Here is a 15,869-nt window from a genome sequence, read left to right as displayed (position 1 = left end):
TGAATTCACCTGTGAAGCTATCTGGTCCTGGACTTTTGTTGTTCGAAGATTTTTAATCACATTTTCAATTTCATTACTTGTGACTGGTCTGTTCATATTTTCTATTTCTTCCTGGTTCAGTCTTGGAAGGTTATACCTTTCTAAGAATTTGTCCATTTCTTCCAGGTTGTCCATTTTATTGACATAGAGTTGCTTGTACTAGTCTCTTTTAAAATGTCTCCAGAAAGTTGGTTCACTAAACATATATATATAAATCTTGGAGAGTTCTTTGGTGAGATATTAGTAGGATAAGTACCTAGCTACAGGATTCTCAGATCTAAGGGACTGTACAACTGAAATTCTAATAAGGAATATCGATTTCTTGTATAAATGTGCTGCATTCTTCTTAAAGGGCTATCACTAGAGACTGCTTCATGTTATAATACAGCTTGGAGAATTATGCCTTTTACAACCCAACTGACCTAAAGTATAGCCATCAAGGAAAACTTCACTTTTATTTTTTCTTCACTGGTAAGCCATTTACATTTCTGGGAGCAATGAGATGAAACCCAACTAACAAACCATTGGAGCTAAGTCACAGCCTCAACTAGAGCTCTGGGAATAGGAGGTCTCTCGAGGAACAAAATAACCAGACTCACTGGGAGGCAAATCAGATGACAAATAAGATGAAGCTCTGTTGAACAACTCAACAAAATTCTGCCATCTGTGAAAGAAAAGGAACATAATACCTGTGATCAATGTGGGAAGCTCTGGAAGAATGTGCAATAAAGCTTAAAGCTTATACAGATAGTGATATTAAAGGGGTTTTTTGATGTCTGTATCATCTGGGGTGCAGTGAAGGAAACACAAGCTACTTTAAGTGTCTCTACTAGAAATGGAAATTAGGCACTCACAAAATTATTGCAGAAGCTAGTAGAATGGAGGTTGGTGTCTGCTGCTGGGCTAAGGGTTAGGCCTCAGAAGATGTAGCCCAGAGTCCAGGGAACTGCAGGAAATTCTGGCTGATGTCTCAGATGCCCTTGGCCATGAGTTTGGTGATTAGGCAGTATATAGGGCATTCTGGCCACCAGAAAAACTGATGTCTGCCAGGGTTATTGGAGTTGCTACTACTGCAGAAAAATAATAAATACTTATAATGTCCCTGCCCCTCTCCCCAGTCTTCCTGTCTTTGAAATCTCATGCAGTTGCATTTCAGTGATGGAACTTAAATCAATTCCAGAACCTCAGTTTTTAAGGGAGCTTTGGAAATGTTCTTTTTAGCCTTCCTAAGTGTGGGAAGTATTACAATATAGGAAAGAACATAGAAGAGGATAGAAATGGGTGCTAAGTGCAAATAGATATTTAGTGAAGTCCCCAAGCAGAAATTGCATTGAAGAATGCATGAGCACTTGACAATCAGGGAGTCATTTAAAACTTACAAGTACTTTAGGAACACTTTGGTAGTGAGAATCACTTATATTTGCTTGCCCAACATCCATTCTCCATTTATATAAAAATATGTTTCTCTGGGGTAATGGGCTACAATCTATGTCCCATACCCGCCCCTAGACAATGTTGTGACCCACTCAGTCTAATTAATCTCAATCTATCACTTCACTTTCCCTATCCTTCCCTCCCTCCCTTCTTCCCTCTCTCCCACTCTCTGTCTCTGATTAATTTTTGTTTCTGGTGCTTCCTGAAGTTTCATTTCCCCTGATTTTGTGTGTAACTCCATATCCTTTCAAAAATATTTCTTTTTGCTTATGTTAGCAAAAAACAGTTTCTGCTTCTAGCAACCAAACTACAACTGATAAGAATTTTTATCACCTCTTTGCCCATCAGATGTCAAGCAAATATAAAGAGCCAATTGTGGGAATATGTCCTGTGTTTTCTAGGAAAGTTTTAATGCCATGTGATTTTACACTTTTTATTTATTTTTTAACGGAAGTATAGTTGATTTACAGTGTTGTGTTAGTTTCAGGTGTATAGCAAAGTTACTCAGTTTTATTTTATTCAGTTTTCTTTTTCAGATTCTTTTTCCTTATAGGTTATTATGAAATATTGAGTATAGTTACCTGTGCTATACAGTAAGTCCTTGTTGGTTATCTATTTCATACATAGTAGTGTGCACATGTTAATCCCAAACTCCTAATTTATTGCTCCCAACCTCTTCCCCTTTGGTAACCATAAGTTTTTTTTCTATGTCTGTGGGTCTATTTCTGTTTTGTATATAAGTTCATTTGTGCCATTTTTTAAAATATTCCACATATAAACAATATCATATGATATTTCTCTTTCTCTGTCTGGCTTACTTTGCTTAGTATAATAACCTCCAGGTATATCCATGTTGCTGCAAATGGCATTATTTCATTCTTTTTTATGGCTGAGTAATATTCCATTGTGTGTGTGTGTGTGTGTGTGTGTGTATGTATGTATATATATATATATACATACATATATATACACACACACACATACCACATCTTCTTTATACATTCATCTGTCGATGGACATTTAGGTTGCTTCTGCCTTCTGGCTATTGTAAATAATGCTGCAATGAACATTGTGGTGTATATATCTTTTCAAATTCTGGTTTCCTCTGGATTTACGCCCAGGAGTGGGATTGCTGAATCATAGGGTAGCTCTATTTTTAGTTTTTTAAGGAACCTCTATAAATTCATTAGATACATAACTAGTTTGTTTTGCTTATACCTCATAAAACTTTTTCTATACATGGTATCACAAATCAGAAAAGTTCTTTGTCAGTATAGAAAATATGACCTCCAGAGCTTCATGTCACTTTAGGCACAAGAATAGATAAGGCATAGCTGTACAGAACCACAAGCCAGATAAACTGATGACTATATCAGCTGCTGCAAGGCTAGGCAGGGAAAAGAAAGTTGGAGAAGTAGCACTCTTAAGGAATATTAATAAACATACAAAGATCTGATATTAGCACAGATCTGGAAATGAACTGCAGTAGAAGCATCTCCCGTCTTCTACACTTCCTGCAATTCCCTCCTCTTAGGAGGGCCAGGTTTATGCCTACAGCATCTTCTGACCCATTGAACAACAACACAACAAAAACCTAAATCCATTTATATTTCCACATGGAATAACATTTATTTTTCAGAACTGTTAGGAGTTAGCAAATATTCAGTAAGGGCTCTGGACAAGATGGCACCAGAAACTCTCTTGCCCTTTCTTGAATTTTTGCTGATAGCAGGGGAGGGAAATTACAGGAAATTTTTCTAAGTACTGAACTTGGACACTGCCTGATTTAAGTGGTATATAGGACTTAAGTGACCAATGAAATCCTTTAGATCCTCTAATAAAATACGTTCTTTATTCCATACTCTTTATATTACTCTAGGACCTTCAAAGAGCCATTGACAATTTAAGTGTGAGAATGGGTTCTTGTTGCCATAAAAGGCAGTGTAATTCTAATCACAGTACCAGGTGCCAAACTCTTCATGTTGAGTCAGAGAGGTCAGGATTGAAGGACAAGGTCTGTGAGCCTGATTGTAGATTCAGGCAGATCTGCGTTCCAATTCTAACTTCATCCAAACTTAAGTTAAAATGGCCTTTAATTAGCGTTCTGAGTACTTTGTGTGCATTCTCTCATTTAATTGAGACAACCATCTTATTAGACATGTAAATGACTTGGCTATGGTCACGCTGATCAATGGAGGAGCCACGATTTAAACCCTGACTGTCTGACTCCAAATCCTGCACCCTTAACCATTGTATTCTATGGCCTTACACATGAATGTAATATAACTTGGTTTCAGTTACATTTCCCACCCCCGTTTGGAATTCCATGAACATGGTTTCAGTGTCTTCTGATATCTACTATTGCAGAAGTTGTTGTTGTTGTTGTTGTTGTTTTTTTACTTTAAGTTAAACATCTTTATTATGGTGTTTAAATGCCAGATTGAAAGAAACATACTACAGTTGACCCTTGAACAGTGCACTGGAGGTTGGGGTGTGTTAGGGGCGCTGACCCTCTGCCCAGTCAGAAATTCATGTATAATTTATAGTTGGTCCTCCATATTAGTGATTCCTCCTTTCCACTTGTCCACATTGCTAAAGTATGAGGTCAGTCTGATTTGGATTCATTTATAATTACTTTTTTTCATTTATTTGCTTTGGTTTAGTTTTATTTTGTTTTGGCTGCATCCTTAAATAATTTTCTTTGTCTCTGTAGCACAAAAGTTTTGTCAGGAGGGACATGGATACTTTTTTTCTTAATTTAGTTTAGATCATAACAAATCCATTCAGTCTACACAGAGGGTTTTTCTTTTTCCCATCTCTGCAAAATTTCTTCAGCTGTGACTTTTGGTTTTATTTCTTGTCCAATTCTTCTAGTTTCTTATTCCACAATTTCAGGGCACCTTAGGTTCAATTTCTATTTTTATTCTTCTATCTCTACTATCCGTTTTCATTTTTTTCTGTTCTTTTTCTCTAGATTTTGTGGAAACCTCTCAAGTTTGACATTATGCACTAGATTTTCTCTAGCATTAATTTTGCTGTTCATTGATTTCTACTTATCCCTCTTTCTTTTGTAAATAATATTTTTTTAAAACACCACCCTGGCCATTCGTTATGTGTTGTTTTTGGCTGCTTTCAGGCCACAATGACATAGTTGAATAGTTGCAACAGATTATAGACCCACAAAGCCTTTAACATTTATTATGTGACCCTTCAAAGAAAAGGCTTGTTGACTTAAACATTTAACATAAGTGTCTTAATATCATTAAATATCTAACAATATTCAGATTTCCTTGATTGTTTTATTTTTAAATTGAGATATAATTGACATATAACATATTAGCTTCAAGTGTACAGCATAATGATTCGATATATGTATATATTGCAAAATGATCACAATAAGTCTAGTTAATATCCATCACCAAACATAGTCACCATCCTGGTTACCTCTTCATTATGCTGTAGAAGTTTCAGTTTCCTGGAAACTATCCACATTTCACCAAGTTCATTTTAATTTCTTCTGTTCACTTTAGTGCTTTTTACATTTCATTTTTAATCTCATTATGCTTATTACATTACAATTCATTTCAACAGAGACATGGCTCCTTATATCCTATAGAGAACACTAGTGGCTTTCTAAATGTTTTCTAGTTTCTATAGTAAATCATTTCCAAAAGTTTACTGTTATTTGGAGCCTGTGGGATCATAATTACACCTCCCTGTTCTGCAGTATTTTTGAAAATTAGGCCTCATATGTTAGGGTTTTCTCTTTATTCAGTGTCAGTGAGGAACTGTTCACATTCTGTACAACCCAATAGATGAGTTTCATAAGTTTCCCTTGGTCCTACTCACTGCTCATTCAGCCCCTCAGTCAAGGGGTGAGTGAAGACTCCCACCAATATTTGGTGCTTTTCAGGCATTTGTTTTGTGCCCCTCTGTTGGGACCACCTCAGAGGCGGGATCTTCTCACCACACCTGCTGGATATCAGACACTAAATTGGTGTAGTATGTCATAATGGGTACACTTGTTGACCTGAAACAAACAGATTGCCAGATATTTCTCCAGCAAAGATGGGTTTATTCAGGATCAATAGAGAATTGCAGTTTGTGGTCTGCAATCATGGTGAGCCATGCTCAAGTCCCCCAGACAGCAAGGGAAAGAATGCTTTTATAGAAAGGAAAAGAGAGTTGGGAGGGCTATAATAAACAAAGCGTCCATGGCTTCTCATTGGCTGAGTCCTTGCCAGAAAAGTCCTTCCTTACTGTTGGGCTCTAATATCGCAGGGCATGAGAGCTTTCCCTTCTGGTCTCCCAACTCTAATAAACTGAGGTTTCCGTATATTAATTTTTTTTTTACGGTACTTGGGCCTCTCCCTGTTGTGGCCTCTCCCATTGCGTAGCACAGGCTCCAGACGCGCAGGCTCAGCGGCCATGGCTCACGGGCCCAGCCGCTCCGCGGTATGTGGGATCTTCCCGGACCGGGACACGAACCCGAATCCCCTGCATCGGCAGGCGGACCCTCAACCACTGCGCCACCAGGGAAGCCCTGTATATTAATTTTTTACACACTCCTCAATATATACAATTACCAGGGATCCCCTCTTTCTTCTTCAACCCACGTGACTTTATATTTCCATATGCAAATACCACAGCCGGGTCTAGCTATTCCTGCCTTCTTCACCCCAACATTCTGCTCTATCGTTCCTAGAAGTTGTGGTCTCTGCATAGGCACAGAAAAGCAGTGTGTGGGTAAGTGTACTGGTGTGTAACCTTGGATGAGGGAAGGAGAGGAAGGAGCAGTACTCAGGTGGATACAGAAAGTAGCATCTATGTCATGTTCTGGTTGGTTAAGACTTGGGTCCTCCAAATCAAGGGGAAGACTGGTGAAGGGATGAAATATCTTCCATCTTCTGCACTTTTTATAGGTAGGCAGGACAAAGCTGGGGGCACCAACTCAATGATTTTCCCAGATTCCATGTGTTTACAGTCAGTGGAGCTTCCTTCTAGATTCGGAGACTAGAGTGCCTATTAGTTTTTGTTTCTGGTGTGTGTTTTTTGTTGGTTTTTTTTTTTTTGCCTCTTCATTTGTTCATTGGAATTTTAATAAAATTAAAATGTCATCTGTTCTGCAGATGCCAAAAACATAATGGGGGCTATTTCATAGGAACATCCTTGTAATCTTGATGATGTTACTTACAGGTGACATGTTTCTCTCTGAGTTTTATACAGGCTTCAATCAAAGGTGTGCCAGTACTTCCTTCCCAAGCTCATTGCCTTTCTCCACCTTGTGAAATGTATCCTCTGGTCACAATGGACAGTTTGGTTCTCCAAACCTATGTTCTTGTTGCTTCTTTGTCTTGGCACACACTGCTCCCTCTATCTCTGAGTTACCCTTCCCCGTCCCTCATCTGGTGAGCTCCTACAAGTCCTACCAAGCTCAGCTGAGTATTAAGTAGTACTGAAGAGCCAGCTCTGTTCAGACTGCTAGAATCATAGTTAAGTCCCATGATTTGAAAAGTTAAATCATTAGAGCCATTCCCTTGAGAATCCTGTAATCTACTATTCCAGCTGAGGTGCACAAAATATGCTAGGAAAAGGAGGCAGATAGAAAAAAGACTATGCAAGGGACTGTTAGCCTGCAGGGGCTGTATAGTTTGCTGGGGGTGCTATAACAGAACACCACAGACTGGGTGGCTTAAACAACAGAAATTTATTTTCTCACAGTTCTGGAGGCTAGAAGTCCAAAATCAAGACATCTATAGATTTGGCTTCTTCTGAGGCTCCTCCTTGCCTACAGATGGCCACCTTTTCGCTATGTCTTCACGGGGTCTTTTCTCTGGGTGAGCCCATCCTTAGTGTCTCTCTGTGTGTCCAAACTTCCTCTTTTTATAAGGACACCAGTCAGGTCAGATGTGGGCTCACTCTAATGGCCCCGTCTTAATTTAATCACCTCCTTAAAGACCTTATCGTCAAATATATAGTCTAAGGGCTGGGGGTTAGGGATTCAACAAATGAATTTAGGGGGGATAAAATTCAACCCATAATAGGAACAAAGATTTAAAGAATCCCAACTTTTGAGACAATTCACTTAAGGACTCTGAACCTCATTTTATTCATCTGTGAAGTGGGTGTAAAAATACATCAACTCATGGGGCTGTTGGGAGTATGAAATGAGATAAGCCATGTAGAGCATGTAGCCCCATGCCTGGACATGTGAGGCGTACATGCATCAATCCTTCTGAGTCAGGAGGTTATTTTGGTTGTTATTTTACTCAGTTGCTGGAAAGCTCATCCAACTGCACCATCTTTCTTTGCTTTCACCCTCTTACTCATGTAGCCTAAACTGTATTCTTCTCACCTTCCAGTTACCTGTGAGAAGCATAGCCCTTCCTTGATACATAGTCAATAAACTCTCAAATCCAGAAGCAAGGATTCTTTTTCCGTTTGACAGGTGGAAAATTAAGGTTCAGAGAAATTAGTGACTTGTCCAAGTTCTCAAAGCCAGCGCACTCAGTGTTGGGATTTCTGTCTAGGCCTATGTGATTCCGGAGCTCATGATGCCTTTCTGCATGGATGGGGGCTGAAGGGGTAGTGGAGGTGCTAAACCGCTGAAGAGATGCTACCTGCAAGCCGTGGGCTTCCTTGGATTATACATGCCCCTGGAACTTAAAAGTTTCCTCACTTTGTATTCATATCCTACACCTCTCCTGGGTCTTAGGGCAATAAGATACTGAGCTCCTCAAATCCAGAACTGTGTTCAGCACCAAGCCAAGGGTAGAGCTGGCTATGAAATGCAGGCAGTTTGCCTAAAGCCCCTGTGCCTAGCCACTATCCTATAAGCCTTTAAGTTGCATAGGACTTGTAGGAGAGTTGGTATAGTGTATTAAAAGCCAAGACCCCGAAGCTAGAGAGTCTGCGTTTGACTTAGCCTTATTGATGAATTCATTTATCAGTTACATACTAGTTTTAGCCTTTCTGTTCCTCAGCTTCCTCATTTGAAAAATAATAGTACCTATCTCATGAAGTATGTGTAAGGATTAAAAGAGTTAATATTTATAAAGCACTTAGAACATTGCCTGGAATATAGCAAACACTATGTAAATGTTGGCTATTATTAATAATAACTTTATTAGCAATATTATTATTAGAATTCTTATCCCATATGAATTATGGGCTCTGGAAGAGAAGATTGGAATTAATGAACTCTTAAAAGCCAGATCTGGTTTCCAGGACCCAACCAATGGGCAGATTCATACCATGTCTCTAATAGCTCACCGCCTAACAATTTTCCTATTCCCATTACAAAGTAATTGCTGAATCAGACACCTCATGTTTCCTTTATCTCCTAAAATCCTCTGATTGTTCCTAGGATTATCAAACCAGTCATTTTCAACCTAATTGCACTCCCAACAATGGGCCAGATGTGTATGATAAGTTCTACTTGGGGCTATGTCAATTGCACCACTCTATTTACAAAGCCTCCATAGCAGCTTCATTATTTATCCCCTCCCCTGACACAATTTGGCTTATGTGCCTATGTTTTAAACTGGGTTTGAAGCATTTAATTTTGCCAATACAGTTTTAGAGTATTAGTTTGCCTCCTGTTCTCCCTCTGCCCTAATTAATTACCATTTACTGCAAAGTCACACAGAAACATTAAATACTGATTCTGACTTACATGTTCCTGGGCAAGAACTGGGATAATAATTTCCATTCAACACAACCTGAACTCCCTCACTCATAAGGGTGATTCAGAGTAGAGATTTGAAATCGTAATCAAGTCTTTCTCAAAATCGCCTTATCCTGGCAGTCATTCACTAATGTCTCTGCTTGGTAGGGAAATGGCAAAAAACAAAATCTCAATGTTGAAACACACACACACACACACACACACACACACACACACACAAAACAACTTTGCCACAGTGTTCTCGAAATTGCTCCTCTCATCAGCTCTTGCAGCGTGATAGTTTAAGAAAAGAACACAACTCATTTTACTTGGTTAGATGGGGCTAATCCCACATCACCATAAACCCTCCTGATGTTTTATTGATTCTAAAGGACATTTAATCAGGAAGCACCTCAGCACTAGAATCCTGCTAATTAGTAAGCAGCCACATTCCAAATGGGTTCCTAATAGAACAGCAGATTAATGGACAATATGTACTAAAATAATGATTCATGCATTCAGCTTCTAAAATGTCTGTCTAAATTGCATCTTTAATCTCTTAAGGATATAGGTTTGCATACAAAGCCCTTAATTGAATGAATCTAATTCAACAGAAGAAGCTTTAGCCAATGACTGTCTAAGGATGAAACAGGTTTATCACTTATAAATGCAATTCTTCATTGGTCTCATAGTTTTGATGTCCTTGAACATTCAAAGGTCAAAGACAGGTGAATAAAAAAATTGGTGTGCTTTGCTGATATACACATAATATAGTGGGAAATTGAGAAGTTTGATATAATTGTAAGTAGCCTAACCTCATTTGTTCCCCATTCACTCTTATTCTCATATCTCTGCTTCCTGGAATCTTGGTTCTGGACCCCAACTTCTAATCAAGCATACTCAGTATAATGTGAGCTTTGACACTTGCATTTTCTCCTTTTATACTGGTGCCTGTTTAGGACTCCCAATTTTGGCTTATTGACTTTCTACTCAGCTCTAAGCCCACGTTTTTGCTTTTCCTGCTTAACCGCCTCCCTCACCTTCACCCAACCACCTCCAATATTTTAGAGAAGGAAAATAGCCATGTCCAAACCTAGTCTGGTGGAAGTTCATTGGCTATGCTCAACCTCCTCTCATCATTTATTTACCACTTGATGTCCCCATAATCTTTTATCACCATGTGATATGTCACATATTTTACTTTATTTATAATTTCTCTTCCCCATTAGAATATACGATTCATGAGGGAAGGGACTTTGTTTCATTCATAGCTATATTTCCAATGACTACAATAGTGATTGGTATACAGTAGGCACTCAATAAATATTTGTTAAATGAATGAATAAATGGATTAATCAAATATTTACTCTATACCTATCATGTGCCAAGCACTGGCCTACAAGATGTTGGAATATAATATGTCACGATCCTTGCCAGCATGGAGGTCACCATCTAGACATTAAATTAACAAATCACACAAATAAATACATAATTACAAATAGTGATAAGTGATAGGAAAGAACATTACTGAATGCTAAGAGAGAGTATAGCACAAGGAACATGATTTTGATGAGATGGTTAGGGAAGGCCTTCTTCAATTTGACCATAAGCTAAGGATTAGGGAGAACTCATGTATCTGTATCCCTCAGAGTATTTTGAGATTTTATTCTTCCTCTAGTTCAGTTCAATTCCACAAATATTTACCAAATACCTACTATGTGCCAGGTAGTGCTGTATACACATGGGATGCATCAATAAATAAAACAAAGATTCTGCTACCCCATGGCACTATAGTCTATAGTTTATCAGAGACTGACAGATAACAACAATAAATAACATACATCAATTTGATTAAAAGTTTATACATTAAAAGTTTATAAGTGTATAGAAGGAAGCAAAAGGAGAGCAGGTTAAGGGGAAGAAAGGATCAGGGGACTACAGTTTTTTTAATTAATTAATTTTTGGCTGCGTTGGGTCTTCATTGCTGCATGCAGGCTTTCTCTAGTTGTGGTGAGGGTGGCTACTCTTGGCTGCAGTGCATGGGCTTCTCACTGCAGTGGCTTCTCTTGTTGCGGACTATGGGCTCTAGGTGCATGGGCTTTAGTAGTTGTGGTGCAAGGGCTCAGTAGTTGTGGCTCACAGGCTCTAGAGTGCAGGCTCAGTTTGTGGTGCACAGGCTTAGTAGCTCTGGGGCATATAGGATCTTCCTGGACCAGAGCTCGAACCCATGTCCCCTGCGTTCGTGGGTGGATTCCTAACCACTGCAGCACCAGGGAAGTCCACTACAACTTTAAATAGAGTGTTTAGTGTAGGCCTCATAGACAAGGTGAAAACTGGGGAAAATCTTAAGGTGAAGGAATTAGCAGGAAGATATTTGGGGGAAAAGCATTCTAGGTTGAGGAATCATTCAGAAGATAGGTGTTAAGATGGATGTGTGCCTGGTATGTTTGAGGAAGGCAAGGAGAACAGTGTGAATGGAACAGAATGAGAAAAGGAAGTTGTAGATGGAGCCAGAGAAGTGATGGAGGGCATGTCACATAGAACCCTTCATGAGGACTTTGATTTTTTTTTTTCCCTTTAAGTGAAATAAGGTGCTCTTGAAGTGTTATGAGCAGAGCAATGATATTAACTGTTTTAGGTATTAATAGATCACTGTAGCTGCTGTACTGAAGATAAACTAGGGACAAGGGAGAAGCAGAATTCAGTTAGCAGGGATTATAGTAATCCAGGAGAAAGATAATGGTAGATAGGATGGGGTGTAGTTAAATACCAATAGAGGTGGTGAGAAGGGACCAGAATCTCGGCATATTCTCAAGATAGGGTTGACTTACTAATGGATTACTGTTGGATTGAATATGAAATGCAAGAAAAAGAAAAAAGGAGAGGGCAGACAGCAGAAGCAAGAAGAACTACAATCCTGCAGCCTGTGGAACAAAAACCGCATTAACAGAAAGATAGACAAGATGAAAAGGCAGACGGCTATGTACCAGATGAAGGAACGAGATAAAAAACCCCAGAAAAAAAATAAATGAAGTGGAGATAGGCAACCTTCCAGAAAAAGAATTCATAATAATGATAGTGAAGCTGATCCAGGACCTCGGAAAAAGAATGGAGTCAAAGATCGAGAAGATGCAAGAAGTGTTTAACAAAGACCTAGAAGAATTAAAGAACAAACAAACAGAGATGAACAATACAATAACTGAAATGAAAACTACACTAGAAGGAGTCAATAGCAGAAAAACTGAGGCAGAAGAATGGATAAGTGCCTGGAAGACAGAATGAAGGAATTCACTGGTGTGGAACAAATAAAGAAAAAAAAAAATGAAAAGAAATGAAGACAGCCTAAGAGACCTCTGGGACAACATTAAATGCAACAACATTCGCATTATAGGGGTCCCAGAAGGAGACGAGAGAGAGAAAGGACTGAGAAAATATTTGAAGAGATTATACTCGAAAGCCTCCTGAACATGGGACAGGAACTAGCCACCCAAGTCCAGGAAGTGCAGAGTGCCATACAGGATAAACCCAAGGAGAAACACGCCGAAACACATAGTAATCAAATTGGCAAAAATTAAAGACAAAGAAAAATTACTGAAAGCAGCAAGGGAAAAACGACAAATAGCATACAAGGGAACTCCTATAAGGTTAACAGCTGATTTCTCAAGCAGAAACTCTACAAGTTGGAAGGGAGTGGCATGATATATTTAAAGTGATGAATGGGAAGAACCTACAACCAAGATTATTCTACCTGGCAAGGATCTCATTCAGATTCGATGGAGAAATCAAAAGCTTTACAGACAAGCAAAAGCTAAGAGAATTCAGCACCACCAAACCAGCACTACAACAAATGCTAAAGGAACTTCTCTAAGTGGGAAACACAAGAGAAGAAAAGGACCTAAAAAACAAACCCAAGACAATTTAAAAATGGTCTTAGGAACATACATATTGCTAATTACCTTAAACGTGAATGGATTAAATGCTCCAACCAAAAGACACAGGCTTGCTGAATGGATACAAAAACAAGACCCATATATAAGCTGTGTACAAGAGACCACTTCAAATCTAGGGACACATCCAGACTGAAAGTGAGGGGATGGAAAAAGGTATTCCATGCAAATGGAAATCAGAAGAAAGCTGGGGTAGCAATACTCGTAACAGATAAAACAGACTTTAAAATAAAGAATGTTAGAAGAGACAAGGAAGGACACTACATAATGATCAAGGGATCAATCCAAGAAGAAGATATAACGATTATAAATATATATGCACCCAACATAGGAGCACTTCAATACATAAGGCAACTGCTAACAGCTATAAAAGAGGAAATTGACAGTAATACAATAATAGTGGGGGAATTTAACACTTCACTTACACCAATGGACAGATCATCCAAAATTAAAATAAATAAGGAAACAGAAGCTTTAAATGACACAACAGACCAGATAGATTTAATTAATATTTACAGGACATTCCATCCCAAAACAGCAGATTACACTTTCTTCTCAAGTGTGCATGGAACATTCTCCAGGATAGATCACATCTTGGGTCACAAATCAAGCCACAGTATTTAAGACAATTGAAATCATATCAAGCATCTTTTCTGACTACAATGCTTTGAGATTAGAAGTGAACTACAGGGGAAAAATGTAAAAAACACAAAACATGGAGGCTAAACAATACGTTACTAAATAATCAAGAGATCACTGAAGAAATCAAAGAGGAAATCAGAAAATACCTGGAGACTAATGACAATGAAAACACGACGATCCAAAACCTATGGGATGCAGCAAAAGTGTTCTCAGAGGGAAGTTTATAGCTATACAAGCCTGCCTCAAGAAACAAGAAAAGTCTCAAATAAACAATCTAACCTTACACCTAAAGGAACTAGAGAAAGAAGAACAAACAAAACCCAAAGTTAGCAGAAGGAAAGAAATCATATAGATCAGAGCATAAATAAATGAAATAGAAACAAAGAAAACAATAGCAAAGATGAATAAAACTAAAAGCTGGTTCTTTGAGAACATAAACAAAATTGATAAACCATTACCAGACTAATCAAGAAAAAGAGGGAGAGGACTAAAATCAATAAAATTAGAAATCAAAAAGGAGAAGTTACAACAGACACCGTAGAAATACAAAGCAGCCTAAGAGACTACTATAAGCAACTCTATGCCAATAAACTGGACAATGTGGAAGAAATGGACAAATTCTTAGAAATGTATAAAGTTCCAAGACTGAACGAGGAAGAAATAGAAAATATGAACAGACCAATCACAAGTAACAAAATTGAAACTGTGATTAAATATCTTCCAACGAACAAACGTCCAGGACCATATGGCTTCACGGGTGAATTCTATCAAACATTTAGAGAAGAGGTAACAGCCATTCTTCTCAAAGTCTTCCAAAAAAATGCAGAGGAAGGAAAACTCCCAAACTCATTCTATGAGGCCACCATCACCCTGATAGCAAAACCAGACAAAGATACTACAAAAAAAGAAAATTACAGGCCAATATCCCTGATGAATATAGATGTAAAAATCCTCAACAAAATAATAGCAAACAGAATCCAACAACACATTAAAAGGATCATATACCATTATCAAGTGGGATTTATCCCAGGGATGCAAGGATTCTTAAATATACGCAAATCAAACAATGTGATACACCATATTAACAAATTGAAGAATAAAAACCATATGATCATCTCAATAGATGCAGAAAAAGCTTTTGACAAAATTCAACACCAATTTATGATAAAAACTCTCCAGAAAGTGGGCATAGAGGGAACCTACCTCAACATAATAAAGCGCATATACAACAAACCCACAGCAGACATCATTCTCAATGGTGAAAAACTGAAAGCATTTCCTCTAAGATCAGGAACCAGACAAGGATGTCCACTCTCACCACTATTATTCAACATAGGTTTGGAAGTCCTAGCCATGGCAATCAGAGAAGAAAAAGAAATGAAAAGAATACAAATTGCAAAAGAAGAAGTAAAACTCTCATTGTTTGCAGATGACATGATACTATACATAGAGAATCCTAAAGATGCCACCAGAAAACTACTAGAGCTAATCAATGAATTTGGTAAAGTTGCAGGATACAAAATTAATGCACAAAAATCTCTTGCATTCCTATACATTAATTATGAAAAATGTGAAAGAGAAATTAAGGAAACACTCCCATTTACCATTGCAACAAAAAGAATAAAATACCTAGGAAAAACCTACCTAGGGAGACAAAAGACCTGTATGCAGAAAACTATAAGACACTGATGAAAGAAATTAAAGATGATACCAACAGATGGAGAGATATACCATGTTCTTGAACATGAAGAATCAATATTGTGAAAATGACTATACTACCCAAAGCAATCTACAGATTCAATGCAATCCCTATCAAATTACCAATGGCATTTTTTAAAGAACTAGAACAAAAAATCTTAAAATTTGTATGGAGACACAAAAGACCCCGAATAGCCAAAGCAGTCTTGAGGGGGAAAAAAAGAGCTGAAGGAATCAGGCTCCCTGAGTTCAGAGTATACTACAAAGCTACAGTAATCAAGACAATATGGTGCTGGCACAAAACCCAGAAACATAGATCTATGGAACAGGATAGAAAGCTCAGAGACAAACTCATGCACATATGGTCAACTAATCTATGACAAAGGAGGCAAGGATATACGATGGAGAAAAGACAGTCTCTTCAATAAGTGTTGCTGGGAAAA

The 15,869-nt window shown here is 38.2% G+C and overlaps 1 protein-coding gene and 1 long non-coding RNA gene across 3 annotated transcripts in view; one reads left to right on the top strand and one right to left on the bottom strand.

Annotated features, from left to right (window-relative positions):
• Positions 1–15,869, top strand: part of LOC109551068 (uncharacterized) — a 254,777-nt gene that overhangs the window by 61,420 nt on the left and 177,488 nt on the right. The window lies entirely within an intron of this gene.
• The window catches only part of C1H1orf87 (chromosome 1 C1orf87 homolog), a 95,412-nt gene that overhangs the window by 17,454 nt on the left and 62,089 nt on the right, over positions 1–15,869 (bottom strand). Inside the window, 1 exon segment of the mRNA XM_019942359.3 lies at positions 639–703. Coding sequence (XP_019797918.2) covers positions 639–703 — 65 coding nt within the window.

Source organism: Tursiops truncatus, chromosome 1 (assembly GCF_011762595.2).
Source record: "Tursiops truncatus isolate mTurTru1 chromosome 1, mTurTru1.mat.Y, whole genome shotgun sequence".
NCBI classification, from domain to species: domain Eukaryota; kingdom Metazoa; phylum Chordata; class Mammalia; order Artiodactyla; family Delphinidae; genus Tursiops; species Tursiops truncatus.
Note: the sequence above shows the minus strand (reverse complement) of the source record. Positions and strands in the feature narration are given on the sequence as shown.